Raw genomic sequence first — 19066 nt, 5'->3', positions numbered from 1 at the left:
TGTCTGGTCTGTCAATCTGTTTGTCTGTCATTAAAATGCGATTCTTTTGATGTAGCTATTCGTATAAAAATTCCATTTTTTTTTTAGTTTTTGTTACTATTGAGCCGGGTCGCTCCTTACTACAGTTCGTTACCACGAACTGTTTGACACACATGTTTCCAACATTGTTAAATAAACAAATGTTTCACTATCCATTTTTAAGCTGCTAAACAAATTTAATTGTCCTAAGATTCATTCCCTCCGTGTTTACTTGTCCTTTATCAGGCCGTTATTGGAATATGCATTTCTGGCATTCGCAACTTTCAAATGAACTTAGTGACCAAATCGAGTCAGTCCAGAAGCGTTCGCTCAGGATCATTTACAAAGAAGGCAAAATTCCATACTCCTTCCTCCTTAAAGCTGCAGGCATTACCACCTTAAAAGAAAGGAGGGGGAAAATTTGCCTTCTTTTTGCTAAATCAGTCATTTCCAATCCCTGTACTGAGGACTTACTCCCTGTAATCCCATTAGACTCCGACTTCCCCGGTCAGCCTCCTTAGCAATCCCAACTTACTCTCCGATCCATGCTGTTACACAGAGGTTTCGTAAAAGTTTTATACCCTTTATTCGGGAACACCTTAATAATAATTCGTGATTATATACTTGCCAAATTCCCCTTTTCCTCTATTGCCGTTTTTATTTTTTTTGATTTACTGCAATGTTTTTGTAATTTAATGGTTAAGTTTGCTGATTTGCCCTTTATCTTTGATGATTTTGCTTTTTTAATTTCTTTTTAATTTTAAGTGTTTGACTTAATGTACTGTTTTGAATTTTTTTTTCTTTGCTTTTACTGACATATAAAGCGAATTCGGCCCTATGTGATAGTCTTTTGAAAATAAATATTATCTTATCTATCTTATCCTTTATTATCGAACGTTTAACACAATAAAATACTGATTCATCCTCAACATGAGTTTGCATATTCGTATAATAGGGAAAAGATAAGAGTAATCAAAGATTATTATGCCAATTTTGCAGATATATACTGAACCAGCTGAAGATAAATAATTTTTGTTCGTTTTAAGTTCCGACTTTACTTTTTACATTCGTAGGAAAGCTTTGCTTTTTGCTATTAATTGGGTAAATCAGCTACGAATAATTGATCAAATTAACAAGTTTATTTAAAAAAAAAAGCGTAAAAAAGAAAAAAGAACAGAATGCAAATGAGGGCACCAGAAAAATTTTGGGGTGGGTCTAAGGCCCCCGTGCCCTCCTTCTGGAACCACCCCTTACTAAGACACTTATTCTTACTTTCCACCACGTTTACAAATCCGCTCATCGCTCTAACCGGTGTACTGACAAATACCATGGATCTTAGTTCTCGAAGAAATCATTTATGGTCTACACGAGTCCGAACTGTCATGATCGTCAAGAAGTTTATTTTTATACCTTGGACACATTTGTATTTTACAAAGGGAGGATGGAGCGGGTAGTCGGGTTTTTTATGTGTTATTCCGCAATTGTCATGACTTAAACAAACGAATTGATTTGATTTTGGTTTTGATTAAATAAAAAGAAACAAGTTTTTTCAAATGAAATTAAGGAGCGACAATAAAGCTTAAAACGAACAGAAATTATTCCGTATTTGAAAGGGGCTGTACCCTCCTCAACGCCTCGCTCTTTATGCTAAAGTTTGATTCTTTCACAACTCTACTTTTTGAAACAATAAAAAAACTTTAGCGTAAAGAGTGAGGCGTTGAGGAGGGGACAACCCCTTTCATATACGGAGTAATTTCTGTTCGTTTTAAGTTTTAATATCGCTCCTTACTTTCAACTGGAAAAACTTGTTTCTTTTTATTTAATTTCTGAACGTTTTTGAATTAATATATGTTTAATTTTGGTTCACCGCATATAAATAATTAAAACAAAATTTGTATATAATATTTTTTGCTAAATGGCTTTCTCATGGTTTTGATCGGACGATTTTGATAAAAAAAAGAGGTGGGAGAGAAGGCCTAGCTGCCCTCCATGTTTTGGCTACTTAAAAATGCAGCTAAAACATTTTGTTTTTTTATGAACGTTTTTATTAGTAATAAATATACGTAATCTACGAATTAACTTACGTAGCGAACTTCTATGTTTGTATATTTTTAGTTCATATATCAGAGGGTTCGTATATTTTCATTACGTATATGAGGGAATTTGCCCCCTCGTTAATACCACACTTTATACGCTAAAGCTTGAATTTTGTCCCAATTCTTTAAGAATGACGCCTGAATCTCAAAGGCCGTAGAAAAAATAGTTAAAATTACTAAAAATACTTTAGCATAAAGAGCAAGGTATTGAGGAGGCGACAAACACCCTTATACATGTAATAATTTCTGTTCGTTTTAAGTCTTAATTCTGCTCCTTACTTCTAGTGAAAACAAATTTATCTTCTCATTGTTTTTATTAAATAATGCAAGAAAATCCAGCGCCCCCTTCATGGAATTTTTTCCCTGATGATAAAATATTCCCTGGGAAGATCATGCGACATAACCCCCTCACCCCAACCCACCCAACCATCCCCCCAACCCAAAAAGTCCCCCTGAAAACGGCTGTACACTTCCCAATAATAATTACTATATGTAAACAATGGTCAAAGTTTGTAACTTGCAGCCCCTTTCCCGGGGGGACTGTGATGGATGAAGTTGTCCCCAAAGACATAGTTATTAGGTATTTCGACTATGCTGATCTATATGGCTAACTCAAAAATTTTAATCCGGTGACTTTGGGAAAAAATGAGCGTGGGAGATTGGTTTGTTCACTTAAAAAGGACACTAGAACTTTTATTATCCCTTAAAATGAGACCTTCTAGGACATTCTAGGACCACTGGGTCAATACAATCACCCCTTGGAAAAAAAAAATAAACATACATCCGTGATCTGTCTAATGCTAAAAAATACAAAATTCCACATTTTCATAGATAAGAACTTGGAACTTCTGCATTAGGATTCTCTGATACGCTGAATCTGACGGGGTGTTTCCTTCTATTTTTTAAAATAAGGCAAATTTTCTCAGGCTCGTAACTTTTTACCGGTAAGACTAAACTTCATGAAACGTATATATTTAAAATCAGCATAAAAGCACGATTTTTTATGCAACTATTCGTATCAACACGCATCTATTGGTTTCCGTTTTTCGGGGTCGCTCCTTACTACAGTAATGTTACCACGAACTGTTTGTTTAATACGATTTCAATTTTCTACGATATTGATCGGTATGGAACTAATTGGTGTAAATCAGACAAGAGTGAAAATTGAGGTTTCTGTTCAATTAATAGAGTAGTGAACGGGTCCACCGATATCACTGTCATTTTTGAACTGGAACAAACAAGGAATCCTATTTTGAACCAATGCGCACTCTCATTGTGTATGCATATGTATGGCGGTTATTATAAACCGTAACAGAGGTGTCAAATTCGAACCAGGAAAATGGTGAAATAGTCTTTGATTGAATGAAACTGATTGCATAACTTTTACTAATATTACTGTTAACAGGTCACTAACAAAATTCTAACACAGTTTCTCATACCCGTCATAAATGCGCATGCGAATTAAGAGTGCACAAGCGCACTGGTCCAAAATTCCAAAATTAAGATCCATTAGCATTCCGAAAATGAGACTTGTGGGACCACAATCACGACGCTGAGTAAAAAAAAATAGTGCTATCCAACGTTTTCTTAGGAAAATCATATTTATAAAATGTTTATAGTTATCGTTGCTACTGAACTGGGCAACGCCAATTTAAGAAACCCTAACATTTGCCAATAGTAAGAGTTGGTTTTTCTTTTTGGCAGAAGAAGTGGTCATAAATGGTGAATTTGTGTTTTGGTATGAATGTTTGCATTCCTTTGTTTGTTTTTTATGAGTCTTTTGCTTCTTGATAAATTTACGAGAAAGTAAGTAAAAACATTCCAATTGAACATAGGAATCCCTAAAAACAGTCTTTTTGGCTTTCTTGCACCTACCACCCGACTAAATTCTAAGGTATACTCCTGTTCATCCATGCACTAAAGTAAAAATAGTAATTTTCAATGCTATTTATAATTAAATTTACTAGCTTTCCATCATACGCAACATACATAGAACATACATTTATTTTGTATTCAATTAAGCAACAGACGCTAATGCTTTTTAAGCATCATTTCAGTTTCTGCAGGACAACAACGAGCCTTTTCTCCAGGAGGAAAATTATCCTTTTTTCTTGAACGACAATAGCATATTGCAAGAATAATGGCAAGGACCCAAATAAGAATTGCAATAACAGCTATAGTTACTATAGTAGCAACCCAATTGTCCTGAATAACTTCTTGAGTCTCAGTATGTTCAAGATGAGTGACACTATAGGGCTGGTTCACCGATTCCTGTTTGGGAGGCAAAGACGGTGGATTCATCAGCTGTGGTTTCACCGGCTTATGCGCAAGATCGCTGGTTGTACTGCAAAGTTGCTGGCTCCAAGTTTTCCCACTCGGTGCACATTTAATTGTATTCATACCAATAAATTGTATTCCTGTGGTTTCATCTTCAGCTATGGAACTGCAGAGAGTATTCAAGCTTGCACCATCGGAACAGTTAATCGTGGTATCAGAAATGTCACATTCAGTAAGCATTGGGAAAATTCCGGTATGGACTTGCTGGTCAATCCAGTCGATACTATTTAGATGGCTTCCGCGTATAATTAATTGTTTTAAATTGTTCATTTTTTGAACAATTTGAATATTTGTTGCAAGAAGCTCTACAAGGGCACTACTTCCTGTTAAGTCGAGACGCTGCAGATTTGGAGCGCAACTTTTTAGAGATTCGATATCATTTACACCTTTGACATTGAGTAAAGACAATGAGGTCAAAGTAGGTGGTAGGATTAATCGAGCAATAAAAGCATTTGTGATGGTGAGCTTGTGAATTAATTTTCCTTGAATATAATTCAGGACATTAGCAGGGAAAGCTCCTTCATTTTCTTGGAGAAACGAAATACTCTCCAATTTATCCAGACTTGACGATTGTAATTCTATGTTATCCCATTTGAGGTTTTCAACACCAAGACACAGAAAACGAAGGTTTGGGCATCTTAGAATACCAATTTTACCTAGTTTGTTAGAACAAAGGTCAAGACTGGTAGTTGTCGGAAGTGAGACTGGTGTAGTAATTTGTTGAATGTTATTTGAAGGCATTTTTAACTCTATGAGGGATGATGGTAGATGCGCTGGGAATTCAGTCAGGTGATTTTGTGACAGATCTAGGACTTGAAGACTCGTAAGTGACCCAAAACTTCCAGGTTCAATTAGAGCTATTTCATTTTGAGCCAAATTCAAAAATTTTAATTTTTCAAGCCCGTAAAAGTTGCTAACCCGAATGACAGCAAGTCTGTTTCCACTTAAGTCTAACACTTCTAGATTAGGTGTTGTCATGAACAACGTTTCTTGAATGTCAGTAATTCCGCATCCGCTAATGCTTAAGCTACTCAATAAAGGACTGTCTATGTATTTATCATGTGTAATTATTCCAAGGGTTGCGTTAAAAATTCCGAGATTATAAATATTTTCAAGCTGAAAATTTGATGGGAAGTCCATCAAACAATTTAAAAAGGTAGGACCTGTTGCACTTTGTTTCTCAAACTGGCAATATGGATTATCGAGTCGGGTGTTGACAGCTAAAATTCCTCTTTGATCTAAAGCGCCAGGGTTAATTTTCTGACTTTTAGTTATCGTGGAAATGCTGATGGGTGATCCTTTCTGAGAATTAGCCATAAGTATCCACGAAAATACCAAAATCATAGTATACCTGAAAGAAGAAAAGTACATTTTTTTCAGGATCCTAAGCCCTAAAAATTTACAAGAAGGGCTGAGGTCGCAAACGATGAAATATCCTATACCTGAATTAAATATTCCTTGTAAAATCCATGTTTTCTATATATGAGATGTTTTATCCGTTTTTGAATAGATGGCACCCATTATTTACTATAAGACAGGTGCAATATTTATAAGAGTTATAGTTAAGATGGTGGTGTAAAGAGTGGAAAAATCAATCATGTCAAAAAGAAATTATTTTTGACAATAAATAACCATTATTTACCTCATAAATAAGTTTTATGTGAACACAAATGGAATATCAAGTTTTGCACCAATTTGATATCAGTTCCAATCATTTTTTGGCGGATTATTCCATCCTAAAAATGTTAATATTTAGCTTCGCAAACCACAGTCAGATGAACGTGTTTTGAGGGTTTACGGTACCTAAAACTTATTTCCCGATTTTCCATCTTTCTATCTTGTCGGTGAATTGGTCAAAGGACAGAGCTTCAATTAGATATCTATCCAGGGGACAAGAGACGGAATTTTGACCGAACTGGTAATTTTATCTAACGAGGAAAATTCCAGATGGAGGAAGAACCTTCTGAGGATTGACCGTCAATGGAGGGAATCACCCGGGGAGGGGGGGGGTATTGGCCAGAGACTGTAAATACATAAACAACAACAAAACTCATTGAAAGCTGAATTTCAAAGGGTTCATTTTGGGTTGTAGGGCGGTTGAACACATGAACAAATTGGAGATTTTTGTTGAAAACCAAATTCAAAACTGCGTTTTTCTGCGGGTTTATAAATGGAAATCGCTCTATTATTTTTAATTACACTTTTGAAAAATGGACTAGGGACATTATCTGGGACATTGTAAATATACAAACAGCTAAAATGAATGGTAAATTTGAAGAAAACCGTACCAGGGTCTTATCCTAATCCGAATGGATGAACTTTAATGACAAAGACAGTAGTAAGGGATTTTTTGATTCGGACAGACCCTTGGCCGCTATTTTTTCTTCCTTAATAATTTTAAATAACGGAAAAGTTTAACGGGGATTCCCTCAAGACGATGGTGTTATTAATTTTCCTCAAGAGGCAGGTGGATATTACGTAATATGGAATACTATCTAAAAGATGCAGGGGTTTGTTACATAATAGAGAGGTTATTTTCTTTGATTGTTTAAAAAAGCACAAGGCCCAGGAAAATCCTTCAGGGGGTAACTTGTCAAGATACAAATGAAAGCGTTACGTAATAGTTTCTTTGATTGTTTAAAGACCTAAGGGTGTAGGGAAAAACCTTCAGGGCCCACGGAATCAAGATGAAAACGTACGGGTTATGTAATTGGGAGTGTTTTGTTCAAGACATTCTTCAAGACATCTCAAAACGTTTTAAATATATTTTCTTCAAGACGTTTTTTCAGACGTTTCAAGACATTTTATGACGTTTTTCAAAAAAATTTCTTCAAAACTTTTTCTTTAAGATTGCTTTGGTCGTTACGTAATGGATAATGCTTATTTGTGTAAAGAATGACGCATTCTCGAGTGAATTGTTTCATTTTCTTTTAAGGTGTTTTTTTTTTCTTCTAATTGTTAAAGCGTTATTTATTTTTTAACGTGACCTAAACAGTTCAAGTTAGATATTTTATCAGTGAGATGCTAAATACCATTGGCTTAAGATATTTCATTGCCTAAATCATTACGTATTGAAGATTCATCTTGGAAAAAGAAATATAAAAGACGCAGACTTTTTATTGTACATATCTATATATATATAAATAAGTTGTTTGTCTGTGCGTCTGTCGACTGACGTCATGTTTGTGTGTCAACTGACGAAATTACAGACCGGGACATCGGGACACAAATGAAGACCGGGACACCGAGACATAGGGAATATAAATGACGACCGGGACACTCAAAGAGAAAGCGACCGGTACACAAGGAATGTTCGATTAGCAATCACCATCAACAAAGCACCGGGACAAAAATGACGACCGGGACACAGGGAATATAAATGACGACCGGGACACTCAAAGAGAAATTACAGACCGGGACACCGGAACACAAATGACAACCGGGACACAAATGACGACTGGGACACCGGGACACAGGGAATATAAATGACGACTGCGACATTCAAAGAGAAATTACAGACTGGGACACCGGGACACAAATGACGACCGGGACACAGGGAATATAAATGACGACCGGGACACAGGGACACAACTGCAACGGGGACGCCGGGGGGCACAGGGGGATATATAAATGACGATGGGGACACAGGGAATGTTCGATTAGTAATCACCATCAACAAAGCTCAAGGGAAATCATTATAATAATGAGGTATAGATCTGAATACAGATTGTTTTTCCATGGACAATTATATGTTGCATGTTCAAGAGTTGGTAAACCTGACAATCTATTTATATACACAGACAATCGGACAGCCAAGAATGTTGTATATTCACAAGTTTTATGTAGTTGAAAACATATATATATCTATCTATATTCACAGGTGGGACACAGGGACACAACTACAATGGCGCATAACTATTATGGCGCGTAACGGCTTACGCGCCCGGGGGAGGGCTTGGGGGGGGGTGTGAAGCGCCCCCATCAACTAGGTATTGGGATGGCGTGAAGCCATCCCAACACCTTATATATATATATATATATATATATATATATATATATATATATATATATATATATATATATATATATATATATATATATATATAACTAAGCAAAAATAGCACGAACTAAGGAAAGGAGTGAATCCAAGCAATCAATTTCAAAAAGAGAGTTGTTATAAGAGGAAAATTTAAGTCATGTTAAGAGATATTTCTGAGATCATGAAAAGCCCTCGTTTTTCTTAGCCAAGACTATTTATTTCTGGTTGACAAGCGCGCTTTCGGATAATATTTTGCATAATCTCGTTAGGGGTTATGCGACATTAATACAACATTAAGAAATATTTTTGAGACATTTTAATGAAAATGCTCCGTTTTTGTGACTGGGTGTAAGATTTCAGTCCCCCTCTGCTGAAAAAATTCTTTTAACCCTTCCCACCTTAACTTTAAACTGTAGAACATGGTATTCCAAAGTAATTTACGTCACTCTGGCAAATTTTAGATGGCACATGGCACCCTCTGGCACCCTTGATCATTCCAAAGGCATTTTCTGATATTACCATGATAAAAATATGCTTTAAATCCATTTATTTGTGTTTTAGCAACGCACCTCCAACAAAATCCCCCTCATGGCAATTCACGCTACCGTGGCATCACTCCTAAGATTTTCAGGTATTTTCCTGTTAAAAATATAATTTAGATCCATTGTAGTGTGTTTTCACAAGCCACTCACAACTTGACACGCCCTATCAATTCACACCATCGTGCCTTACTCTGATGGCCGTCTGGTACCCTCCATCATTCCTAAAGCATTTTCACGTATTTTCTTGTTAAAAATCATGCTTTAAATCTACTGGCTCATGTTTTCCCAAGCCAACCCTCAGTGATACACCATGTCGATTCATGCCATTATTTCATAACACCATTATTCATGCCATTCTTCATAACACCATTACAGGACCTCTGGCACATCGCATCATTCCTAAGACATTTTCCAAATATTTTCTAGTTAAAATTATGTTTTGTAAAAACAATACATTGGTTCATGTTTATGCACCAACCCTCCGTGATTTATCATGTCATTTCACGCTAACGTGCAACACTGTGACTGTCTCTCTGGTATCCTCTGGCACTCCTCATCATTTCTAAGATATTTTTCGGATTGTTTTTTTTAAATACAGTGATATCTAATTCCACTCCCTCCCACTTCCGACCCCGGTTACAAGGGATCCATCTCTGATTCTGCTGGCTTCCACCCCAGTTCAACTGATCCCAGTTCCAACTAAGCCCGCTCCGATCCCAATTCAAAATACAGCACTGGTTTAGTCAGTTCCAGATTTCCCACTTCTACCCTCGGATTCCGCAGTTCCGATTCCATCAATTTCGGTCCAAGCTCCACCGATTTCAAAATTGTGTGTACAGCTGCCACAGTAGTAATCTATGGCTAGCACAAGGCAGCCCTTTGGTGTACACTATCACACATAAGACATTTTTTAGGTATTTTCCAGTAAAAATATCTGTTTTTACAAGGATTATTAGGTTAAACTTAAAGAAAAATTTCCAATAGCGTTTCTTCTGCTGACTTGTGGCAGTTGAAACCACTGTGGCACAATGTACCCATCCGATGGCCCTTTCTGCTTCGCAATATCTGACCTAGGGCATTTTCAATCTTTTCCCCACAAAAATAACTTTATAAACTAAAAATAGCAATTGTTTTTTTTTTTCGTACAAAGGAAGCAAGCCATTTCATGGTGAGATTGTGATAATCCATAGTGATTCCCAGCCTGTGACAGTCAATGGCTGACACAAGGCACCCTCTGGCAAATATTATCAATCATATGGCATTTTTTGGGCATTTTCCTGCAAAAAAATCTTTGAACAAGAATCAATTGTTTAAACTTAATGAAAAATCTCAATTATCGTTTCTTCTAATGACACCTGAGAATTGAGGCCAACATAGTACAACATGCTAACCTGATTCACCCACTGGAGTACATTATCACGCATAATGGTTTTTCAACCTTTCAACCTTTTCCCCACAAAAATACCTTTATAAACCAAAGTTACCATTATTTTTATTTGAACAGTGAAATCTTGCCATATTGCCACTCCCTCGTGGCAATATGTGGCTGTCTGATGGCATCACTGTGACACATATTATCATTCTTAAGGTATTTTTCGGATTTTTTCCAGATAAAAATTACAGTTTAAATCCATTGATTCATGTTTTCTCAACCCATATTCTTGTGATACACCATGTCAATTTAAGCCACTGGAGCAATTTGTGGATGCTCTGTAGAATCCCTATTATAAGTATTATCATTACTAAGGTATTTTCAACCTTTATCAAGCCATCCCCTTATGATAAACCATGTAAATTCACGCCACTGAGGCGATCTGTGCATGCTCTGCAGCATCCCTGTTATACATACTATCATTCCTAAGGCATTTTCAGCCTTTCGCTGATTCCAGTGTTTTTATGCGGCTACCCCCCAAGATGATCTATGGCTTGTTATAGACAATAGCTAGTTCATTCTTTGTTTTTGAGCAGCATCATTTATGCAGAACTTAAACCCTTTTAATGTTTTACAAGTTTTACTATTATCTTTTTCAAATTTCTAGTTTTAATAGTTTTATTTTAAGGTTTTAAATTTAAATTATCAGTTTTAAAACTTAGGTTTTATTTTTTTATTTTAATAGTTTTAAGTTTTGAAATTGCTTTGTTTCCCTTGAAGTCTTAATCATAGCTTAATTTTTAAGTTTCAGCAGAATTAGCTCCAGGAACATGCGGATTTTAAGGTTTTAACTTAGAAACTTAGTTTAAAAGTTTTTTTTTATTTTACAGTTTATAGTTACAAAGATTTTTCTTTGAAGTTTCTCTGAAAATTTGTTTTTTTAGTTTCAGGTCTAATGTTTTACAAATTTTTTTTTGCATTAAATTTTCAGTTGTAAAGTTTAAATTCTAAGGTTTCAATTTTAAAGTTAGTTTTAGAAGTTTCAGTTTTAAATTGTCAGTCTTAAAGTTTAAAGTTTTTATTTTAAAGTTTCTTTTTTAAAGTTTAGTTCCAAGATCTCAAGTTCTAGTTTATCAGTTTTGAAGTCTGGGTTTAATTTTCTCTTAATTTAAAAAGTAGTTTTAAAAGGTTTTTTTCTATAAGATTTTACGCTTAAAGTTTTAATTTTTGTTTTAATAGTCTTAGTTTTATTGTCTTAGACATCAAATTTTAGTTTCAAATTATCATATTTAAAGTTTAGATGTAATTCTTTTAATTTAAAAGTTTTAGTTTTAAAAGTTTATATTCTAAAGTTTATATTTTTAAAGATTTTAGTTTAGAAGTTTAGATCTTAAAGTTTCTTTCAATTTTAAAGTTTTAGTTTAAAAAAAAAGTTCATGAGTTTTACTTCTAAGGTTTTATATATAAATTTTTAGAGTTTTTTAGTTTTAAAATAATGGTTTTAAATAGTTTTTGGTTTTGAGGATTTTGTTTTAAAGTCTTAGCTTTAATATTTTACTTTTCTAGTTCTTAAGTATTAGTTTTAAGCTTTTGTTTTAAAGTTTTAGCTGTAAAGCTTAGTTATACAATTTTGGTTTCTAAATTTTAATTTTAAAGGCTTTAGTTGTAAAAGTATTGGTTTTATGATTTAAGGCACAAAGTTTTTGGATTCAAATTATCAGTTCGAAAGTTTAGGTCTTAATTTTTATTTTACAAGTTTTAGCCTTGAAAGTTTTTCCAAAAGTTTCAGTCTTAAAATTTTAGTTTTAAAAATTTCAAATTATCAGTTTTAAAGTTAAGGCCTTAATTTTTTTTAATTAAAATTTTTGAATGAAATTTTCTTAGATTTACTATGATAGTTATAGTTTGAAAGTTCAAGTTTTAATAGTTTTATTTTTAAAGTGATAGTTTTTAAATGTTTTTGGTTTTAAGAATATTAATTTGGTTTTTAAGAAAAGTATTTTAAGAATAAATTGTACAAAATATCTAGGAGTTTTAATGGATGAATGTCTTAGTTTTAGAGAGTCTTAAGAGAGTTTTAGTCAGTCTTAAACTCGCTAGGAATGTGGGCATTTAAAGAAAGTTGAAGTACATTTTCCCAAGAGATATTTTAAGAACACTGTATTATTCCTTAATTCATCCTTATCTGCTAAATTGTTGTACTGTTTGGGGTAGTATATTTCCTTCTCAAGCAGATAAAAATAAGTAATTTTTATAAAACATAATATACATCATTTAATTAAGGTTTAAACCTTTTAAGTTAGGCTAGTTTATGCTAGGTTGACGTGGTGTGCTAAGCATGTAAACGTGGCAAACGTATTTTGCCACGATGGCGTGAATGGCCATTAGTGGGGCATCACGTTGTGAGTTGATTGCTAAAACACAAATCAATTGATTTAAGGTATATTTTTATTATGAACATATCAGAAAAATGCCTTCGGAACGATGGATAGTGTCAGAGGGTGCCGTTTACCATCCATGGTTTGCCATGGTGGTATGAATTGCCATGAACTAACACGTTCTACAACTTAATGTTAAGGTGTGAGGTGTTAAAAGAATTTTTCGGTGAAGGGGGACTGAAATCTAACAACCAATCAAAGACACAGGGCAATCTCATTAAAAGATCTCGAAAATAGCTCTTAATGTGCCTTAAATTTACCTCTAATGAGATTATTTGAAATATAGATAAAATATTATTTAAAATGAGCGCATGTTAGTCAGGAATGCATAGTTTGCTCAAAAACGAGGTATTTTCATTAGTACCACACAGAAATATCTCTTAATATGACTTAAATTTACCTCTGATAACAACTCTCTCCCTGGAATTGGTAACTAGGGTCTCCCCTTTTTTTATTATTTGTTTTTTTGCTTATATTTTATCCTTTATTAGCTTTTTCAGGTTTGTTCTCCGTTTGTTGAGTTTTAATTGATTTTTTCAGTGATTTCATTACTTTATAATGCTTTTTTATCAATGAAACTTGTATATACAATAAAAAGTCTGCGTCTTTTAGGTTAGTTTTTTTCAGGATGAATATTTGATACATATTCATTTACGCAATGAAACATTTAAAGCCAATGATATGTAATATCTCACTGATTCAATACCTAACTTAATCTGTCTCGGTAACGCCAGAAAATTAATGCCACTGTAAGAAGCAGATGCATGTCAAAGGAAACCAAATTCTAGTAGCCGATTTTCTCTCCCGTACGTCAATTATTCCAGACATAGAAAACACGCGATCCAAAGATTTCTTTAAACATTTCTAGTAGAAGGTATTCTCCGAATCAAAATAATAGGAAGGTTTTCTTGGCCCTGCTGTTTAGCGCACCACTTCGTTAAGGATAAATATCTTTCAAATCTTAATGCGGACAAAAATCTTTGGAATATAAAGGGTCCCTAAGAAAAAAACATCTATAAAGAAAATTAAGTCTCTGAGGAAACCTTGAAACAAAAAAACGCCTTTAAAGAAAGTGGAATCTCTTAAAGTATTACGTAATATCCCCCATGTGCATCTTCATTGCGTAACAGTCACGTGTGCACCGTTTTGTAACATCTTACACGTTGATTACCATTAGGTAACACCTACGGGTGCGCTGTTATTACGTAGCACCTAACTGTGTGCCGTGCTCTTTTACAAGCGGGTACCTACGGGCCCCCTGAAGAAACAATTTATACGAGAATACGTTATCCTTAGCAAAGGCAAACATTCTCTATTAGGTAACAGCCAAAGAAATCTTGAAGAAAAACGTCTTAAAAAAACATCTTAAAGAAAAATGTCTCTAAACTTCTTCAAATGTATTGAAACGTCATGAAAAACGTCTTGAAGAAAAAGTGTCTTAAAAAACATCTTCAAATGTCTTGAGAAGAAAACACTATCTGTTGCATAGCCCCTTTGCATCTTGATTCGGCAGGCCCTGAAGGTTTTTCCCTACAACCTTAGGTCTTTAAACAATTAAACAAACTATTTAGTAACGCGTACGTTTGCATCTTGATTAGTGACCTCCTAAATGTTTTTAGCGGCACTTGTTAGTTTTTAACAACACTCTCTTTTATAATATAAAGAAAAAACACTATCACAGAGAAAAAACACTCTCTATTATATAACAAATACCTGCATATTTTAATCATTACCTATTATGTAATAAGCACCTGTGTCTTGAGGAAAATTAATAACCCTTCCGTCTTGGGAAAATTGCCGTTAAACTTCTTCATAATTTCCAGAATTCAAAACGCTCTCACCACTGAGGACCGCTGCACTGCACACCTAAGTATAAATTAACTCAACTAGAAACTAACCTAGCTAGCCTAACCTGAATATGTGAGGGTTTTACTTATCCGTTGACTCGCCCAGGAAGAGCTTACAGATTACCATATTATGTGGCACTGTTCCGTCCACATTTTCAGGTAACAAAACTTCCATATAAAATTTATGGACCTTCGGAAACATTTTCTGTTGTCAGAAATTTTTGTCGTGGTTGATTTTTTACGCATGAATATCTCCTTTAACGAAGTAAACAACTAAAAATCTTAGGTTGAGACCACAAGACTTTAGCTACATCTGAGCTTGATAAAAATATTTACTGTTCCTGTTTAAATAGGCTCTATTTTTATTATCAAGGAAAACACCATTATTTCTTTACTTTGGGTTCGGCCAGGACACTCGTACTAACATGTAGAACATGTTCGAAAAATATGCGGGAGTGAGAAGGGGAAGTAGCCAGATACTATGCATATACAAACAACTAAACTAAAAAGAAATTTTTCGGTATAAACCTCAACAGGGTCTTAACCTAACCTAAATAAAAAAGTTCCATGATAGGGACAGGACGTCGACAAAAGACAGAGTAAAAACATATATAAGTGTAAATTCACTAATTTTTAGCATTTTATTTATGCGTGCAGTATATAAAAACTAACGTCGGAATACATTTTCTTTGAAGCAATGCATGCAGTTTCATTTACACCTAAACTTGTCTAGAAATTGCCCACGGATTGCCATATTACGTGATTCTATTCGTTCTCAGAAACTGAATTAAACCATATTATTCGTGGTTACATTCGTTCTAAGAAACTGAATTTGAAAAAAAAAGTAACTGAAATTATGGAGCAGCATTAAAACCCAAAACAAACAGAAATTATTCCGAAGAGGTTACCTCCCTCTTCAATAACTTGATCTTTACGCTAAGGTTTTTAGCACTTTTAAAAAAGCTTCCTCTTTAAACGGCCCAGTAGACATCCTTAAGAAATTGGGACAACAGTCAAACTTTAGAGCAAAGAGTAAGGTATTGAGAAGGGGGTCAACCCCTTCATATACGGAACAATTTCTGTTCAATTTGAGTTTTGATGTTGCTCCTTACTTTCCACAAAAAACTGGAGTTTTTTATTTAGTTTCTGATCATTTTTCAAATAAGACCGGTAAATCTAAATTACCCTCCATGAAAAATTTCCCCCTCCTTCACAGCAAACACCTCCAAGGGAAATTACTCCCATGTAAAATCTAACCCCCTCCTCCATCTGTAGTTTCCTCCAGGCAGTTTCATCCTCGCTGAAAATTTTGTAAAATTTCTTGGAGGCAATTCAACCTGGAAAAATTCTCGTTGGTATACTTTCATTTGAAAAACACATTCCGCAACGCAAAAACAATCGTTCTGCAATACAATTTTTATAATGGCTGAATATTTTATGAAATGTAACTCTCTTATGCTCGCTTTCTCCCATCACGTTTGTTAAATATGGGAATTTTATCTTTATCTACAATTCTCATTTTAAATAATTATTACAATCTCCCCCTAACAGTCCTCAACACACCTTATCCTCAAAACAAACTCTTTAATCAACTTCAATGATTAATTTTTGTTCAACTCTAATTTTGAAACAATAATAATACCACATGTTTTCAACAGCCTCTACCTCCCTCCAAATACTCTTTAATCATCTTTTATAAATAATATATTATCTTTACCTTAGTTTCACTTTCATAATATCTAAGCATACCTTGAAATCAGCTATTCGCGCTTCTTAAACTCGTTATTTATCTCCAAATAACCTTAGCTTTCTTTCAAATTTATTTTTAAATACTAATAATACCTAATCCCCTGCAAGAAGCCTAACACATGTAATTACCCCCTCCCCTATCTCTCTAATCACCTTCTATGATTTTTATCTTTTTTTTACTCTGATTTTAGATATTAACAATCCCTTTTCCTTCCAAAAAACGTTTAAGAAAATACAAAAAAAAATCTTAATCCCTCTTAAGAATCATATCCTTGTTTACTTCTAACATAATTTTTTAAATATCTAAACATGCAACGCAGCTTAACTCAGCTATACGCGCTTCTTTAACTCTTTATTTACTTCCAATAACTTTATATTTTTTCGACATGATATTAGCACGCAACATCCTCACGTCTTCGAAAACCTCTAAAATCAACATAAAAGGTACATGGACAAAAGCTCCTCTAAATTTTTATTTTATTAATAAATTTGAATTAATAAATTTCACAAAATAAAGTTCACAAAAACCGGGAACAATGGACATTTTCCGATAAATTTGTAAATCCAATCGTGGGAAACCAGCTAGGATTATATTTTTAGTTCTTATGCGAAAGAAATGGTCTGATTTTTCTCTAAAGTGTAAATATTTTTTAAATTGCAAAAAACAAATAGATTTGGTTGAATATCTAAGCCAAATATGAAAAGATGATTAGCTTTAAATAGTAATAAATATTCGAAACTGGTAACATTTTAGAAAAAACTTTAGTAGAGTGCCTGCAGCCTTTAGGCCATAATTTACCTACTTCTGCCTTAAAAGTCGACGGCAAGGCCAAAATGAATAACAAAATCGTTTTTTTTTTATAAAAAGGTGGAGGACACCTTTATTTCTGCGGAATTATCAACTTTCTGGCAGCATTTATTGAAAAAAGGTAAAACTTACATTTTGCTTATATTCCAAGTTAAGACTGTGTGCACTATCATTTCTAAGGAAAAGCCACAAGATTTTATTGGTATTTCGTTGTCATTATCAAAAGTAGGAAATGCGGTTATCCCTTTTTCTATTGAATCTCAAATGTTTACGTTAATTACAAAATCCAGGCGAAATTACAAGGAAAAGGGGAGATTTTCAGAAATCGTATTCACAGAATTGTCATTTCGAGAAAAGAATGGATATATAGCTCAACCATTTATGCATTAACTATTCCTTTTTAGCTTAAAGATAGTTTTCATTAGAATGGACAATAACTAATATTTTTTTAGCCATCCCCTGAAGGTCCAGGCTCGAAAATAATCAATGGGTTGAATTCATAAGTTCGAGAATGGCTAGGATTTTGTTCTGTATAAATACGCTTTAATTTGTTTAATGGTTATATATGTTATATAATAGTTATATGGTTATGTAGAGTTTAATTTGTTTAATAGTAAATATGTTTTTACAGTTTTAATTTGAATTCTTTAGTATTTCTGCTGATGAGGATCGCTGTATATGTGGCAGAAATATCAAAACTTTTGTATCTGTTTTTACGGTCTAATAAATAGAATTATCTCCATTAGAACCTTTGTTTGTTCGTCAAAAAGCCTACATCTACCTTCACCTACCGCTGACGAATAATAATTTATAGCTTTTCTGGTGACTTTGTCGATCAACATTGTTGATCAACAATCTGTTCTGGCTAGACATAGCTGACCAACACTCACGTTCTAGCGACCAACAAACTTTTTGTTGATCAACATTGTGGATGAAAGCAATCCACAATTGAAATCGTTGTTTGTCATACTTGCTGGTCAAATTTAAGCGGGAAATTTCAAGTTTGGGTGACATTGGGAAAATTATTTTTATTCTTACTATTTTTGAAGGGAAAAAAACAGTCACTTTGCAATAAAGTTTGTTATATTTATTATTTAATTGATCTCTTACCTAAAGTAATACATGAGAAAGTACAATTTCTTCATTTAACCACCCTTTTCCCCCAAAAAAGCCTTGATAAGATTTTGTTATGCTTAGGTGAAACTCAGAATTTCGTCAGACAGTGAAAAAGTGCCTAAACAATGAAAATTATAGGAGTGAATATGAGTTTAACTGATAATAATAAGACAATGTTTAATTGATTTCGAAAATATTGCCTTACCCTTTTTATCATGTCGAGAAGCAGCAAGACGTATTTCTTTCTTCATTTGCTTATGGAGGGTCACTGCATCATCTTTCTTTCCAAGGTGAAAAACTTTTAGTTTCAAATTGACTAGTCCTTTTATTTTTTCATTAATGTTGGGTTTAGCTGTGGAAAATACTTTCTTGGTGACCTCTGGGAAACATTTTTGGTAGGTTGTCAATAATTTTGTTTGAAACAAACTAACCTTTGAATTAAGATTTACAGCTTGACCTACAAATCTTAATTCAAGAATTCTATATTTGAGAATTATATGCATAGCCAATTCATTCTTGATTTTATCCCTTTTTGCTTAGTAGCATTAATAATGGTTCTTGCGCTATTGGTCTTTTATAGAGTAGCATAGTTGTGTTAGAGAACCAACATTTTGGCTATTGTCCTTTTTCCGGACAAAAGCGTTGTCATATTTACTGGATGAATTTTGCTTCTATACTTTCACCGTTAAACGCGGTAATGCCGA

The 19066-nt window shown here is 34.0% G+C and overlaps 1 protein-coding gene across 1 annotated transcript; it reads right to left on the bottom strand.

The window, feature by feature from the left end:
* Nucleotides 1–4046: 4046 nt before the first annotated feature.
* LOC136030332 (toll-like receptor 5) lies at nucleotides 4047–17458 on the bottom strand. Its single transcript, XM_065709247.1, has 2 exons — nucleotides 17379–17458; nucleotides 4047–5802 (listed from the first exon to the last, which is right to left on the bottom strand). The coding sequence occupies exons 1-2, from the start codon at nucleotides 17417–17419 to the stop codon at nucleotides 4146–4148; spliced, it is 1698 nt and encodes a 565-aa protein (XP_065565319.1). The 5' UTR covers nucleotides 17420–17458; the 3' UTR covers nucleotides 4047–4145.
* Nucleotides 17459–19066: the final 1608 nt, after the last annotated feature.

The sequence above is a fragment of the Artemia franciscana genome, chromosome 8, assembly GCF_032884065.1.
Source record: "Artemia franciscana chromosome 8, ASM3288406v1, whole genome shotgun sequence".
In the NCBI taxonomy this organism is placed as follows: domain Eukaryota; kingdom Metazoa; phylum Arthropoda; class Branchiopoda; order Anostraca; family Artemiidae; genus Artemia; species Artemia franciscana.
This window is presented reverse-complemented; position numbering and strand designations above follow the sequence as displayed.